The sequence below is a fragment of the Moschus berezovskii genome, chromosome 3, assembly GCF_049115385.1.
Source record: "Moschus berezovskii isolate FMDL1 chromosome 3, NW_MosBer_1.0, whole genome shotgun sequence".
Classification (NCBI taxonomy): domain Eukaryota; kingdom Metazoa; phylum Chordata; class Mammalia; order Artiodactyla; family Moschidae; genus Moschus; species Moschus berezovskii.
The window spans coordinates 10,531,071-10,546,312 of NC_142462.1; the positions used below are offsets into that span (position 1 = coordinate 10,531,071).

The 15,242-nt window shown below is 47.8% G+C and overlaps 1 protein-coding gene across 7 annotated transcripts in view; it reads left to right on the top strand.

Annotated features, from left to right (window-relative positions):
- Positions 1–15,242, top strand: part of COBL (cordon-bleu WH2 repeat protein) — a 317,955-nt gene that overhangs the window by 246,144 nt on the left and 56,569 nt on the right. For 5 of the 7 annotated variants that reach the window (XM_055420349.2, XM_055420346.2, XM_055420348.2 and 2 more), the window contains one exon: positions 2,176–2,349. The exons of the other annotated variants lie outside the window; for them this stretch is intronic. In XM_055420349.2, coding sequence (XP_055276324.2) covers positions 2,176–2,349 — 174 coding nt within the window. The remainder of the gene's footprint in view (positions 1–2,175; positions 2,350–15,242) is intronic. 7 annotated transcript variants of the gene reach the window in all.

A 15,242-nucleotide genomic window follows, 5' to 3' on the forward strand; every position in this document is an offset into this window, starting at 1 on the left:
TCAGCCCCAGGAAGGGCCTCCTGATGGAGCCTTGAAAGACCGAGGGCTGTCTCTGACGAGCTTAGAGATTCTGGCACGGGTTGGGCTGCTGGTACCCAAGGGGATCACAGGAGAAGGAATGTGGGATTTTAAAGTGAAAACTGTGGTGATAGTCCCCTCTACAAAGAGGTGTGGATGGTAGTAACTGGGTATGAGTCTCTCTCTGGTCCATAAACTTGTTTGTGAGGGTTAAGGAGGAGGCCAGAAGTTCCTTTCCTCCAGACAATAACTTTGAATAATTTTTGAGGTCAGGGGTCTTGGCCATTTCAAGGCAGATTTCCATTACCATCAGAAATCCCCATGAGGTAAAAGTATAATATTGGCATCACAAGCAGAACTTTTAACCAAAATCTTGGCTTTAGGTTAAAAGATAATGCTTAAAGTAGTTCAAACCACAACAGAATATGCTGAGTTTTTTGTATCAGATCCCTAGAGATCAAAATGTTTTAAATTTTTGGCACTCATGCTAAAGGAGTATTGCAGCTGGCTGGATTTGGGTCTTGACCCAAATTTCTTGGTAAACAAAACCAAGCCTTCTAGTGGAGAGCCTCTTCATCTACCTGCCTCGGGGTTGGTGCTGTCTGGCCATGTCAGGTCCTTACCTACGGGCCAGGCGAGTCATGCCCATTCAGACACCTTGGCTTCTTTGCACTTTGAGAGAGGGAATGCTATGGAGATACAGGAAAATGAATATTTTCCTGTTCCTGAAGAACTATACCCAAGAGAAGGAATAGACGGATTTTCCCTTGATGAAGGAATGAAGTCTCTTAATAATTTTTTAATGGTCTGATAAAGAGCATAAAGTATAGACTCTATTAGTTACTAGAAGATTCTAAGCATTAGAGCTTGAAGAAACTATTTTTAAAATGAGTATAATAAGCACAACTTATGACACTAGTAACTCATACCATATGTTATTTTAAGTCTTGACTTTCAAAAACTTTATTAGCAGAAGATCATTTTCATAGAAAATTATAAATAAATCCCCAATGTGAATAGGTCAAGGAGGGTTGCTCTGATTGTCTGAGAGATAGACAGTAGTGAGGGACCCCGCTTTTCTCCTTTACTCCAGCCAAGGACCCTTTTTGAGACAAAGTTTGAAAGCTATTACCACAAACAAAGCCATTGGTAGTGTAAATGAGCTTAAAGAGGGAAACAAAATTAGGAGATTGTTGAATCCATAACAGATTATGAATATAAGCAACAAGAATAAGCCAAAAAAAAAAAAAAAAACAAACCTGTGAACCTGAAAAAGACTATCATGAAGAAAAGTTCTTTTAACTTGACAGAACTGTTTAGGGTGTTTTAATAATAGTTGCAGGCCCAGCATTTAAAAATACTGCAACTTCCAGAAACAAATTCTGCCTTCCAGAAACAAATGGTAACTGGGCAGGTATTTTCAGAGACCCAAGGATAGAACAAGTATATAAAATAATTGAATCACGTGAGAGGTTGGATTTAGTGCTGGGTATGGCTCCAGTCGGTGCCAAGAACAGCTGGGTTCGGTGCGGGGTGTGGCTGGGTCCAGTGTGGGTGTGGCTGGGTTTGGTGCGGGGTGTGGTGCCAGATGTGGCTGGATCCGGTGCCAGATGTGTCTGTGTCCGGTGTGGGTGTGGCTGGATCCGGTGCCGGGTGTGGCTGGGTCTGGTGCCCGGTGTGGCTGGGTCTGGTGTGGGTGTGGCTGGGTTCAGTGTGGGTGTGGTGGATCTGGTGCTGGGTGTGGCTGGTCCGGAGTCAGGTGTGGCTGGGTCCAGTGCCGAGTGTGGTGCCAGGTGTGGTGCTGGGTGTGGTGCTGGGTGTGGCTGGGTCCGGTGCCGGGTTTGGGGGATCCGGTGCCGGGTGTGGCTGGGTCCGGTGTGGGTGTTGTGGATCCGGTGCGGGTGTGGTGGATCCGGTGCGGGTGTGGCTGGGTCCGGTGCTGGATGTGGCTGGGTCTGGTGTGGGTGTGGCTGGGTCCGGTGGGGATGTGGCTGGGTTTGGTGTGGGTGCGGTGGATCCGGTGTGCGGTGTGGCTGGGTCCGGTGCGGCTGTGTGCGCGTCTGGGGCGGTGACTTTGTGCTTGGTGTGGGTGAGTGCTGCGGGACGCAGCGCGCGGTGGCTTCACCCTCTGGAGTGACCCCTGTTGATTCCGCGTAGGTGTCGGCCGGCAGGTGCCACAGAAGCCCCCCCGAGGCGCCGCTCGGGGCCCCCCGCAGCTGGTGCTGCCCCCGCCGCCGCCCTTCCCGCCTCCCGCGGCGGCCGCGCCCCCTCTCCACGCTCCCGGGGAAGGCGCTGCTCCCAAGGCCTGCAGCCCGAGCCCGGCCCCCGCACGTACGTGCCTCTTGCTCCCTCCGTGTCGACGCCTCGTCTCTGCCGTCTCTGGTGTCGGGGCTGGGTTTCCAGACTTTCTGTTCTTGCCTGGGGATGTGTGTGCCTCTCCCCTCCGGTTTTCCGCGCTAAGCTCTCAACGCAGTGTGTCTGCTTAACAGTGAACGCACTCTGGATGCCAGGCAGGCACCCGTGTAACATTTAACCCGTTAATCATTCATAGCACGGTTAGACTTCAGCCAGAACTGTATCCTGTGGGCCAAGGCAGCCAGCCGGGTGCAGAGAAGTGACCCTCGAGTTAGAGCCGGCCTCAGAATGCTCGCCGGCGGCCAGGTCAGCGCAGCACAGCCAGACGCGGTCCTGCAGGAGGTGCTGGTGAGCCCGCTGGGCCGGCTGGGAATGCCGGTGGGCAGGGGGCTGTGCTCCAGAGGTGGACGGGGACTTACCCGTTAGAGTCTGTGAACCCAGTGGCCAAGCATTAGTCCTGAAGAAGGGGAGACGGAGGCCCCAGGAGGGGAAGCAGCTTGATTTGAGTCTAGCAACAGCCAGAATGGAAGGCTGGTTGTTTCTGCTTCCTGTCTGAGATGAGCCTTTCTTAATTGTTTCCTGGGATTTCTTCTGATCTTTGACAAACATCATGTAGAGCATCCCTGCTTCCAGAGGGGCCTAAGTTCTTTATATACCTACACAGACGTACAGGATTCCCCAGTGGCTCAGCGGTAAAGAATCCACCTGCCAAAGCAGAAGACGCAGGTTTGATCTCTGGGTCAGGAAGATCCCTTGGAGAAGGAAGTGGCAACCCAATCCAGTATTCGTGCCTGGGAAGTCCCATGGACAGAGGAGCCTGGTGGGCTACAGTCCATGGAGTCGCAAAGAGTCAGATGTGCCTTAGCGAGTTAACAACAGTAACACACACACACACACATAGAAGGCATTGTCCATGTATTGAGCCTGTGTGTGTCCCCACTGCAGGACTCCTGAGCTATGCAGGATGCGTTTTTATAAACCAGGTACCCTCCAGGGTTGCATTTTCCCAACAGCATAATGTTTCTGTGCATCCCACCTGGGGAGCAGCTGATGCCTACGCCCCACATGAGCTCTGCAACCCTCTGGTTAGGAAGTTCATCCTTTTCCACCATCCAACCACTTGATCTTTTTCTATCTTCCTTGGAAATGACAGCTAGCTCCCTGCTAGCTTCTGGGTAGAGAAGATAATTGTTGAATTACTTACCAACTTTCTCTAGGCAAAATAATCCTGATTCATTTTCTCTTTTCACAAAAGACTTCTTTTTCATCCTCAAAATACGTTTGATCATCTTGACGTTGGACCTACTTCCAAATGCAAATGAAGTTTGTAGGGGATTCAAAAATGGAGGATTAGACAGATGAGTCAGAAAGATGACAGCCGAGGCTTGAACAGCTCCGGGGCTGTTTCATCCCTGAAGAGGGTGGGTTTGAAGCTTCGCACGCCAAGGCCCAGGCTTTCAGTGGCTGCTCCTGTGGCTGCCATCCCCACCTCCATGGATCGTCCTCCCTGGGGAGCCAGTGGGAGGAAGGACTGGATGGAGATCGGGGTCCCTGGCAGCGAGGAGGGGCCACCGCCTGGGGGGCCCACACCAGGTGAGCGTGCCAGGCCTACATGTGACTTTCTGTCAGCCTGCAGACCCCAGTCTGCCCCAGCCTGCCTGGGTTTGAGGGTGGTGTTGGCATGTATGGCGTCTGCCAGGCAGACTAAGGAGAAGATTTAGCAGCTGCTTTTCTTTCGTTTTGGCCGCACCACATAGCAGGTGGGATCGTAATTCTCCACCCAGGGTTGAACCTGTGCCTGGGCAGTGGAAGGGCGGATGACCAAGTCCCCAGCTTGTATAAAGCTGCGTCATCCTGGAGAAGAGTTTGTTCCTGTGTCCCTCCAGTGCTGAGGAGCCACACCCCACCCACCCTTGGGAGCCTTTGAGACAAAGGTCTGTGCAGAGGTTGGACCCGCACCAGACAGAAGGAAAGGTCCCTGTGTTCCCGTCTGGAGGCTCCATCTCCTTCTCAGTCCTGGGTCAGTTCCACACCTTAACCTCCCCACGTGCATGTCCAGGGAATGTCCCCTGCCCTCCTTCCTGCTTGTCCTCACAAACACACTCACAGAAATGCCAGGAAGGGAGCAGGGAGGCATTGGCGCAGAGAGAGGGGCCCATTCATGCTAGGACCACCCAGAGCCCTGCGCCTTCTGCTCCTGCCCTTCCCCCTCCCCTCCCACCACCAGCCGTGGGCGCCCCGGGAGTTGAAGCTTCCACTTCGAAGTATTTACTTCTAATTAGCAGGACCATCCTGAGCGTTGTTTACAGTGTGAAAAACTGGAATCGACCACTCAGCTGGGGAGAAAGCAGTTCACCTGCTTTGATTCAGGTCTTTTAATAAGTGAAAGAAAAAGAATCCTTTGTTATTATTTGCTTGATTTTCTTCCATCATGCTAAAATCTGGGTGCTGCTCTTAGCCTGTCTCCAGGGTACCATGCGTTGTTGGCACGAAACGTACTGGGTGTGGCTTTACCCCTTGCTGGCACACACACCTCACCTCGCTCTCATCAGACAGCCATTTATTTCTAGCCGTGGGAGCTCAGTAGGGACATTCTGCCAGCCACACACTCTGGTGTGTTTCCTCCTGAGTTCAATATTAGACCTGTGTTCTCTCTGAGAAACAATGTGTTTGTGGTGCAAACAAGACCTAAATACCTGGCGGCCAGGTGAGGTCTCGCTGTGTGCCCTCTGGGGAAAGCCGGTGAGGAGGAAGCTGAGCCTGAAGCAGCTTGGTCATTGACCCCAGTCTCCCAGGTCCAGCAGCCGACATTAGGTGTCTTTGACCTTCAGTCTCTGCGGGCCACTCCCCGCACTTTCCTCCCGCTGTGCCGGAAGCTCCCACCAGACCCCTTCTGCTGTGCATCTTCTTTGTGATCTGTACCCCGGTGGTGTCTCCACTTAGGTTGTTACAAAAAGGTGAAGCATGTTTTCTTGAAAACCAGTCAGCACAACCAAGATAGGATGAAGAGAGCTGAGTAGCGGTGAACCAGTAGTGACAGTGAATTTGCAGGCAGCCGGGAGAAGGTGGAAGAGAGGGTGCATGCGTGTGTGCTCAGTCGTGCCTGACGCTGAGACCCCGTGCACGGCAGCCTGCCAGGCTCTTCTCTCCATGGCAGCCTCTGGGCAAGAATACTGGAGTGGGTTGCCGTTCTCTCTCTTCAGGGGAGCTTACCAACCCAGGGATCAAACCCCAGTCTCCTGTGTCTCCTGCGGTGGCAGGCAGATTCCCCACCACCAGCACCACCTGGGAAGTGAGAAGACGTGAAATGGGCTCTCTGCACCACACCCTCGATTTTCCTCTCGCCTGCTCCAGAACCTTCTGTTCGAGCCAAATCCCTGTCCCTGGCCTTGGTTCCCGTCCTCACGCCTTTACTGGTGTTCCTGTCACTGCTCCTGAGCCTCCCTTCCATCCCTGGCCTTCTGCCAGCTGATGCGAGCAACAGCTGGGCCCCAAGCCCTGACCCAAGACAGACCTTCCTTCCCATCGTGATACTTAAAATGTTAGCAGCACTTGACTGGTGGTTATTAAGATCATATTGATCCAGAGCAGAGGCACACTAAAGGAGATGCGTTCTAGCTGAGGGCCGCATTTCCCTGGGGCTCCTGGGCTTTTTCTGAAACTTCCCTGGCGGCTTAGAGGGTGAAGCATCTGCCTGCAATGTGGGAGACCCAGGTTTGACAGCTGGGTCAGGAAGACCCCCTGGAAAAGGAAATGGCACCCCACTCTGGTACTCTTGCCTGGAAAATCTCATGGATAGAGGAGCCTGGTAGGCTACAGTCCATGGGGTCGCAAAGAGTCAGACAAGACTGACCGACTTCACACTCACCTTCTTTGGGCTCTTTTGGAATCAAAATTGGTTTGTAGTCAGAAAGTCCCTGTACCCTAGTGTGGCTGTCTGGCTCTAAGAGGCCTCCTGTAAGTGACTGGGCCTTTCTTCAACTCCTGGGGCCCGCCTGGATGCCAGATTGATCTGAGTGCGCCCTGTACTCAGGCCCTGCCAGCAGGGTGGGGCGCTCTGTGCTGGCCCTGCTGCCTCCGAGGAGCCTGTTTTCAGCGCGGCGGCCCCTCCCTGTTATCGTCCCGGGGCTCACCCTTTCCTTACCACGCTGTTACAAGCTCTGTGTGCGCTGCTCTGCTCGCTGAAGCTGCTCGGGGGCTGTCGTGGTCCTGAAGGGCGTCCAGCCCCAGCCCGGAGGCTGGCTGCGGGTGCCCTCCTCAGTGTCAGCAGGGCCTCACGTGCAGGCAAGGCGTGGAGACGTGGGGCTTGTAGCAGCCATCAGCATCCCAGCCGGGACGCCCGTTCCTCAGCGGTCTCCTGGTCTGGCCCAGCTGTCAGGAAGCCCTCAATGCCCCCCACCTCATGTGTTAGCCCCCTGTGCGGCCCCTCCTCTTGAACATGGACTCCCATCTAATAAATAGAATCTAAACGAAGGTGACAGTGTAGTCACCTGTCGCCTCTGAGATTAGATGCAGACAGTCTCTGGCTCCGTCTGGAGCCTCTTGTGTGCTCACCCGAAGGGAAGCCAGCTGCCACATTGAGATCTGCTCTACAGGGTGGCCCCATGGCAAGGGCAGAGGAGCCTTCAGCTAGCACCCAGTGAGGAACAGAGGCCCTCTGCCCACTGACGAGGGCTGAGTCCTGCCCACAGCCGCCGAGCAACCCTGGAAGCTCACACAGCCTCCCCAGTCAAGCCTGCAGGTGAGACCACAGCCCTAGTCCACACCTCAATTACAGCCTGTGAGACCCGGAGTCAGAGGCACACGGCAGAGCCGTGCCCAGATTCCACACCCACACAGACTACGGGATAGATTTTTATGCTTTGAAGCCTCTACATTTTGAGGTCATTTGATCCATGGCAGTAGATAACTAATACAGGTTGCAAAACTCCTGTCTTAAGCCTGCTCAGGTAAAAATCTCTTACCTCTTAAAACAGGAGTCCCAGGAGGACATATAGGGCTAAACCTGAGGCCCAGAGTTGGCATCAAGGATCTCCCTAGTCATCTCTGACGTGGGCTTCCTCCTCAGGCTGGTCAGGGCACCATGGCCATTCCCTGCACCCCATCCAGATGCAAGAATTCTCAGAAGAGGGGAAGACACCATTTTCCTAGTAGTTTCAAAGGAAAAGGAAGCCTTTCCAGAAATGGCCAGCTGCAGAGTTTCTCTCGTGTCTTATAGAGCAAGGTTGGGTCCAGGGCTGACCTAGTCGCTGGTGAGAATAGAATCCCAGAAGAGGAGTCAGATGCATCCTGACCCCCAGGATGGGAGTCAGCTTTCCCTAGGTGTGTGGAGCTGCTGGTCAGCACAGGAATTCTGCTCACCAGGAAATGTGGAGAATGCATACTGCTTCCAAAACCAACAGTGTTCACCTCATGTGGGATGCAGCCTGTGATTTCCTTCTTGCATCTGGAGAACAGCAGGTGCAGAGGGAAGCCTGGTGCCAGGATTGAAGACGGGTACATGAGTCAAAGCAGTGTGGCCACACACGTGAAAGGTGGAAGTCACGAGGGCACTGTGCTCCTCCAGGGACAGGTTCAGTGCGGGACTGGCCACTTCAGGGCTGACCCCCGCCTCCATTTCTCATTCCTGCTTTTACAAACCAAAGGGATGACTAGATATGCTCCTGGCATTAGCATGTGCCCTCTTAGAACCCAGAGACTAAAGGATTTGGTTTCCTGATAGTCTTAGAAGCTGAGATGAGAATAGAACATGGTGAGTGAAATTGTGTGTTCAACCCATCAATCTTTGGAATCCTATATCTCATTTAAAGTCACTTTCTGCTGCAAGAAGCATTAGTAACTCTTCCATGGTGAATTTAACTTAGGGTAAACAAAATGCAGCCTCTTCAAAGTAGTTCAGGGCAAACGTGAAGCCGCGTGAACTTGGCCTCTGCATCACCTGGCGCAGGATTGCGGGTCCCCTGGCCTGGTCTGAGCTGTCATCCTCTCCCCGGCATCCTGGTCAGGCCACCTGTGGGGTCTGAGGAGGTGAATGCTGGTGCATACGTGGAGAATGATTAAGACGAGTGACCTCTCAGCCTCGTGGCACAAAGGTCATCGCAAGTAGGGTTTTGGTGATGTGTTTGAACTTCCCTTGCAGAATTATAGCGACAGGAAATAGCAGTTCCTTGGTCTGTACACTTTAATCTTTTTGTTTCTTATTAATAAGCTTTCATATTAACCTTTGGATATCTAATCACGTGCATTGGTGCTTCGTATGCATGTCTAAACCAGTATAGCTGTGCACATGGATTTCCGCCCATAACTAACCAGCTCACTCTCTGACTTCAGCTTTAGTTGAACCTTCTTTGTGGATCACGCTGGTGGAGTTTATCCACTAGCTGCACTGAATTCTTTATTTAAGAAATCTGCAGTATTTGTTATGATTAAGTTATTAACAAGTTAGCAGCTACTTGTTTCAGTTACAAGACCCTGGGGATTTTATAAATCAATGCATAGAGAGCTCAATTTGTTTTACATTTGATTTACAGATCCTGTTTGTTTTATATTTTTAAAATTTTACTGTCCAATGATTGTTCTTACACATTTTCCTACACCAGGCTTGAGGAAATCAGCCTTTCCTTGGGTATCCATTTCTAAGATAATTGGTAAAGGATTTTAAAGACAGAGAGGGAAAAGGGAGCCATTGTTTCCTGTTCCAAATGATTTATAGGTTAAAGCACCACCATGACAACCATTGTGATGTTTCAAGCTGATCGTTTTTCAATTTGTGAACAAGTATTCCATTTTAAAGAACTTTAGGAAATTCTAAATTAAGAGAATAAAATGAAAAAAATAAAGTATCTATTTTCAAATAGAAGATTTGAGTTTGCTCAATGTAAAGTTAATAATAACAATAATAACTTGCATTTTAGGCTGGGTGACTCAGCAGATCTGAAAATCTAGAAGTATTTCGGGTCTGGCTGTGTGGTTTTCTGGCAGAATGGCTGTCAGCAGATCCCCGTGCTTCCAGATGAGAGCTTCTCTAGCTCAGAGAAGAGCCATGAGCTGGCCTGAGCTTAGAGTACACAGGGACAGGACAGGAGCTTCACTGATGGTCTCCCTATATGGGGACCAGTCATCTTCAAAGTCACCTAACGTCTTGCTCTGCAATTGGAAACAATATTAAACACTGCCTGTTTCCAGGGAAAACAGTTAATTCTACAGTTCATGACACAGTGGGCTTCCCAGGTACTCAACAGTAAAAATTTCCCTGGAATACAAGAGACAAAGGAGATGTAGATTCAGTGCCTGAGTCAGGAAGATCCCCTAGAGGAGGTAATGGCAAACCCACTCCAGGATTCTTGCCAGGAAAATCCCATGAACAGAGAAGCCTGGTGGGCTGCCATCCACAATGGTCGCAAAGAGTCAGACACAGCTGAGCGACTCAGCACACACATTCACACACACACACACAGCTGACACAAATACAATTCTGGGAATCTTGTTTGTCATGGAATTGAAACCCTATGGGGTGGGCGGGGGGGGGGATTCAGAGCAAGCACAGGAGAGCACTCTTGCCCTTCTTGTGTGTACTGGCCCCTCTCCTTCCTGTGGCGAGGGGACCCGTCACACCGCTGCCCCTGCTGCCATGGGAAAGGGCACAGCATCCAGGGAGACAGGAACTGGGTGGTGACCAAGTGACCTTCTCATCAAAGGAAGGAAGTCGGTGACTGTGGGAGCAGCGTCTGTCCCTGCTCAGAATATACTTTAAAAATGGGTGGAAATTGTAGCCTGTTATTATGGAACCTTGAAAGGCATTAAATCCATCCGGTATGAACTAGACTGAGTACTACTTAGAAGCAAAGCAATAGGAATCATGATAGAGTTATGCAGTGTTTTAAAAAAAATAAACCCTGTGAAATTATTTCCTTTTGCTAATTATCTTTTCGCCCTTTATTTCCGAGCTATGTCCCTGACTTAGAGAATTGAAGAACTTAGTGACAACTCCAGGTGTGCACTCGACCTAGCTCATGCCATCTAGCTGGTGAGAGCAGATTGTTGAAATTTTTTAAGTTTTGCAAGCCAGTTGTTAAATAAGTGAAAGTGAAAGTCACTCAGTCATGTCCGACTCTTTACGACCCCATGGACTATACAGTGCATGGAATTCTCCAGGCCAGAATACTAGAATGGGTAGCCTTTCCTTCTGCAGGGGATCTTCCCAACCCAGGGGTCAAACCGGTGTCTCCTGTACTGCAGGCAGATTTTTTTTTACCAGCTGAGCTACTAGGGAAGCCTGTTGTTAAATAAAGCAATTATTAAAAGGTAAAATATGTAAGCTTGCAAGTAAATAACATTAAAAAGAAAGGTACATATTAAAAACTCAGCACTTTCTAATTATTTTACTGATGTTTTACTATTTCTGTGTTCTTGAGGTTATGTACGTTGAGTCAACATGATTTAATAATATGATAATAGTGAAAATGCTATAGGACAGCACACGTCTTCCCAACACCAGATTCAGTGACTGAAAGACCTGGAAGTCAACCACGGACGGAGCATTTACACCATGGACATTGGCGGAGGTTATATGAAAGGACTGGATTTATTGTCTGTTAATTGTCCAGGCATACAATGTAACCCTGGGTAATGCTAATAGTGCAGATTAATTATTACAGCATATCAAGTCAATGCATTGTGAAAAGTAGCCCCCCCAAAAACAAACAAACTGAAGAATGATTCTTCCATTTTTCAAAAATCATTATTCAACTCAGCAAAGTCATTCACGTGATGGACGAAGAAGCCAAGTTCTTCATGGTTTCATGTTCATCTTACTCCTTAACAGAAAATGATTATTCCACACTGTTGTCAAAAGTACATGTGTTTGTCAAAGGTAATAATAAGCTGGCCATAGGTAAAATAACTTGGCAAAAAATAATAAAAGGGTCTGTGTATATCAATTGGTCATATGAAATTTACAACAAAGGCCATTGTAGTTTTTATTATCACATAAATTTTGTGCTACTTATTATTTATATCAGTGAAACCTTATTGGTCTTTCTGTCCCTTTTCCTTTTTCCAGAAGAGAGCTGGTGACTAACCATTTATCAGCCCCCCACCACAAAGCAATAACAAATATAAATAGGAATCCTGAAAAGAAGTAAAATAATTTAGCAAAGAAAATGGATGGCAACATTATCTTTGATTTTCTGAGTCACTGCTCAAGCTGTGAGTTGACACAAACAATCAAACAGGTGTCTGTGTCTCCCAGAGGTTTAATTTGCAGCCCAAGTTCAGGTTGGGCATAAAAAACAACTTTTCAATGTCAAGAGTTATGAGAACTTCTTTCTGGGTTCACATAAATTTAAGTACTTCCTGGAAGTAAGAAACAGCTTGATTTTTTAAGAATGGTTCAAGATTCTTACTTAATATCATTATTGTATTTGATTAGTTAAAAAGTGAGTAGGAATTAAAAGCCCACCATTTTCTTACTGACAGTAGTCTTCTGAAATGTTGTCTTACAGATTTTTTGTGAGATGCTGTGAGTTTAGGCACAGCCATTCTGTTTTAATCCCTAAGCCTTGAGGCCTTCAGGGCCTTAAAGATTCCCCATGCAGTGGCCCTTCAGCAGACGGTCAGTCTCTCACTGGGGAAAATAGCAAGACCCAGGAGAAGTTTCATCCTTGAAAACAGTGGTCAGCAGGCACATGCCATTGATGGCCTTTTTCAAGCCCAGTAACTCAATCAGTATTTTCTGAATTCATATTTGAGCCCTGCTTAGCATCAGCATTATCAAGATTTGATTGACTGATCTGCAGTTGAGGGCATTGCTTTGCAATATTATCTATTTTTTCCCTGGAGTTCTGAAAGCCACTGAGACTTCTCTCCAGGAGGTAAAAATTGGGTTTTGCCTACCAGCTGGTCACTGCCTCTGCCTGCAAGGACTTCCAGGTTTCTGATCAGATCCAAATCGTTTTATTAAACAATCTCAAAGACAGCAGTGAGTGTAGTGCTGCTGCTGTAGCTCTTCCAGGGGACAGAGCCGGGTGTGCTGGATCGACAGGCCCTTTGATTGACACAGAGAGAGACTGGAAGGAAGTGGAAGACGCTCATGATCTTACATAGAAAACAGAAACAGACCCACAGGCATAGAGAACAAGTGCGGGGCTCCCAGAGAGGGAGTCTGGAGGCGTAAACTGGGAGTCTGAGATTGACATGTGCGCAGTGCTATAAATAAAGCATGTAACCAACAGGGACCTACTGGATAGCACGGGGAGCTAACTGTACTCAGTATTTTGTAACAAGCTATAGGGAAAAGAATCTGAAAAATAGATACATATATAAAAATGGCAACCCACTCCAGTGTTCTTGCCTGGAGAATCCCAGGGATGGGGGAGCCTGGTGGGCTTCCATCTATGGGATCACACAGAGTCGGACATGACTGAAGTGACTTAGCAGCAGCAGCAGCATATTATATATTATTGTAATATATATATATTAGATACATATATATTATAACTGAGGGCTTCCCTGTAGCTCCGATGGTAAAGAATCCGCATGCAATACAGGAGACCCAGGTTCAATCCCTGGGATGGAAGGATCCCCTGGAGAAGGGAATGGCTTCCCAGTCCAGTATTCTTGCCTGGAGAATTCCACGGACAGAGGAGCCTGGTGGGCTACAGCCCATGGGGGTCACAAAGAGTCAGACACAAAGTAGCAATTAACACACGACACACAGCATGTATAACTGAACCAGTGTGTTGCACACCTGAAACTAATGCAACATTGTAACTCAACTTCAATAAAGAAAATACACTTTGAGAGCAAGAAAGAGAGCAGAGGAAACAGCAGTAAGGTGTTTGACTGGCACCTCACTCTCTCTGCAGCGCTGTCCCCAGGGCCTTGGCGATGCCGAGAAGGGCGACGTGTGTTTTGGCAGGCTGTGTTCATGTCTCACCCTTTATTTTCCCCCACAGTTTATTGCTGTGCATCGTTCCCCACCCATGCCAAGCACTTCTGATGGACGGCCCCTCCCTGGAGCTCCGTGCCTCTGACTTTTCCCTGTGCCTCTGCTGTCCTGACTCTGATTCTCCTGTCGATCTTCCATCTGTCAGCATAAAGGCCTCATTTGTACACCTGCAGCTCACTTTCGTTAGAACTGACATATAAGTACATAAACAACAGAGATTTGTGTGACTGAGGTTTATATTTCCTTGTAGGAGTAAAGAGTTTTATATGTAAATTCTAGGTTGATAATTTTCTGTCTGAAATTCTTCTTTCACTGATACATGGATATGTTTTTATTAAGAACCTTGATTTATTTTAATTCATTATTAATTCCTACTTTTCTTGTTTGATATTTGGATGCAAAATTTCTTCTCCACTTTCCTTTCAGCAAGATGGTGTCCATAAATCAACCAGTGAGGGCAACGTGGATAGAATTGAAATAGTCTATCTTCCTGGTAAAAATAAGTGCCTAAGAAATAAGTGCCTAAGCTCATGAACTCTAATATAACCTGTAGGGACTGACAACTCATGACCTATGGTTATCCTTTTGGGATATGTAGGACCCAACTTTTTTGTAAATTTTTTCAGATTTTCTTATTACCATGTTCCCTGCCATTTAGAGAGTTTATGAAAAGAAAACAGGAAGAAGATCTTGTGTCTCGCTTCATCTGTTCATGAGGCATGCAGTCATTCAGCCTTTGATTCACTGAACATGGGTACTTGCTTGATGCTAGGAGGCTTTGGGGGCTGTTAGACTGAGTAGCAAATGACCTCCACCCATGGCTGTTTCTTCCTATGGCTTCCCATGAGAAAAGAGGTCGCAATGGTGCCGCTTGATAAATACTGGTCTGGAGGTTTGCACAAATGGGCATTAGGCCTGGGGGTGCAGCTGCCATGCCCATGTAGGCGTGTTGCCTGCTCTTCTTAGAGACTGAGGTCCTCCTCCCATCGTGAGAAAATACAGGAGTCACCTCAGCAGTCCTAAGACAGAGCAGGTGAAGATACTTATGTGAAGACTTAGGATTTAGGAAAAAAGGCTTGCTGTGGTAAATTTTTACTATTGTGCAAAGATACATTTGAATTGGAGAGGCTTGTCACATTTCCCTCCAAAAGATTTTTTAAACATTATTCTCAAAGTAAGAAAAAAAAAATCAGAAAGTGTTTTTTACTTAAATGGCTGTTGTCTGCTTTGATCACAATGAGAATGGTGGCGATAATGTAAGAATTATTGCAGCTGACATTGGTAGAACCAATAAAGAAATATAAGCTAGAGCTTCTAGAAATATATGGCTAGAGCTATGTTTAACCAATCTAGTGCCACGTGTTGGTGGGAAAAACACAAAGTTACAGAAGTTACTCACAAGGAAACAGAACAAGTTAGAAATGCTTTTATTTGCATTGAAATAAAGAAATTTTGTCTGATAAGTAGCAGTCATTTGACCTCAAATCATTAATTGGAAAAGTCTAAACAAGAAAAGGTTTATGACCCAGACATTGAATATTGTAGAAGACGGTATGTAATTACAACCTTAAGCATTTGTGTAAGAAGTAGCTATTATTGCTGAAGAAAGATAGCAGTAGGAAATCTTAAGGCCAAAAGTTAGGAGAAGAGCAGAGTAAAGTTATATAAATGATATTGTTCACAGAATTACTGGTTAGGGGGACAGAAAGTATATACAAAAATGTATCAAAGTCTATGAAAAACAGGACACAGATGTTGGGGGTGGGGAGGAACAAGCTGAATGAAAAAGACCAAATTACATGACAAATTAAATTCGACCAGAGCACCGCAGGTGTCCTGGATCATGAAGTTGGCCAAAGACATGGATGACTGACAATACCTCGGGGATCTCTATTGCCAAGGTGTCTCTCACACAGCTGGG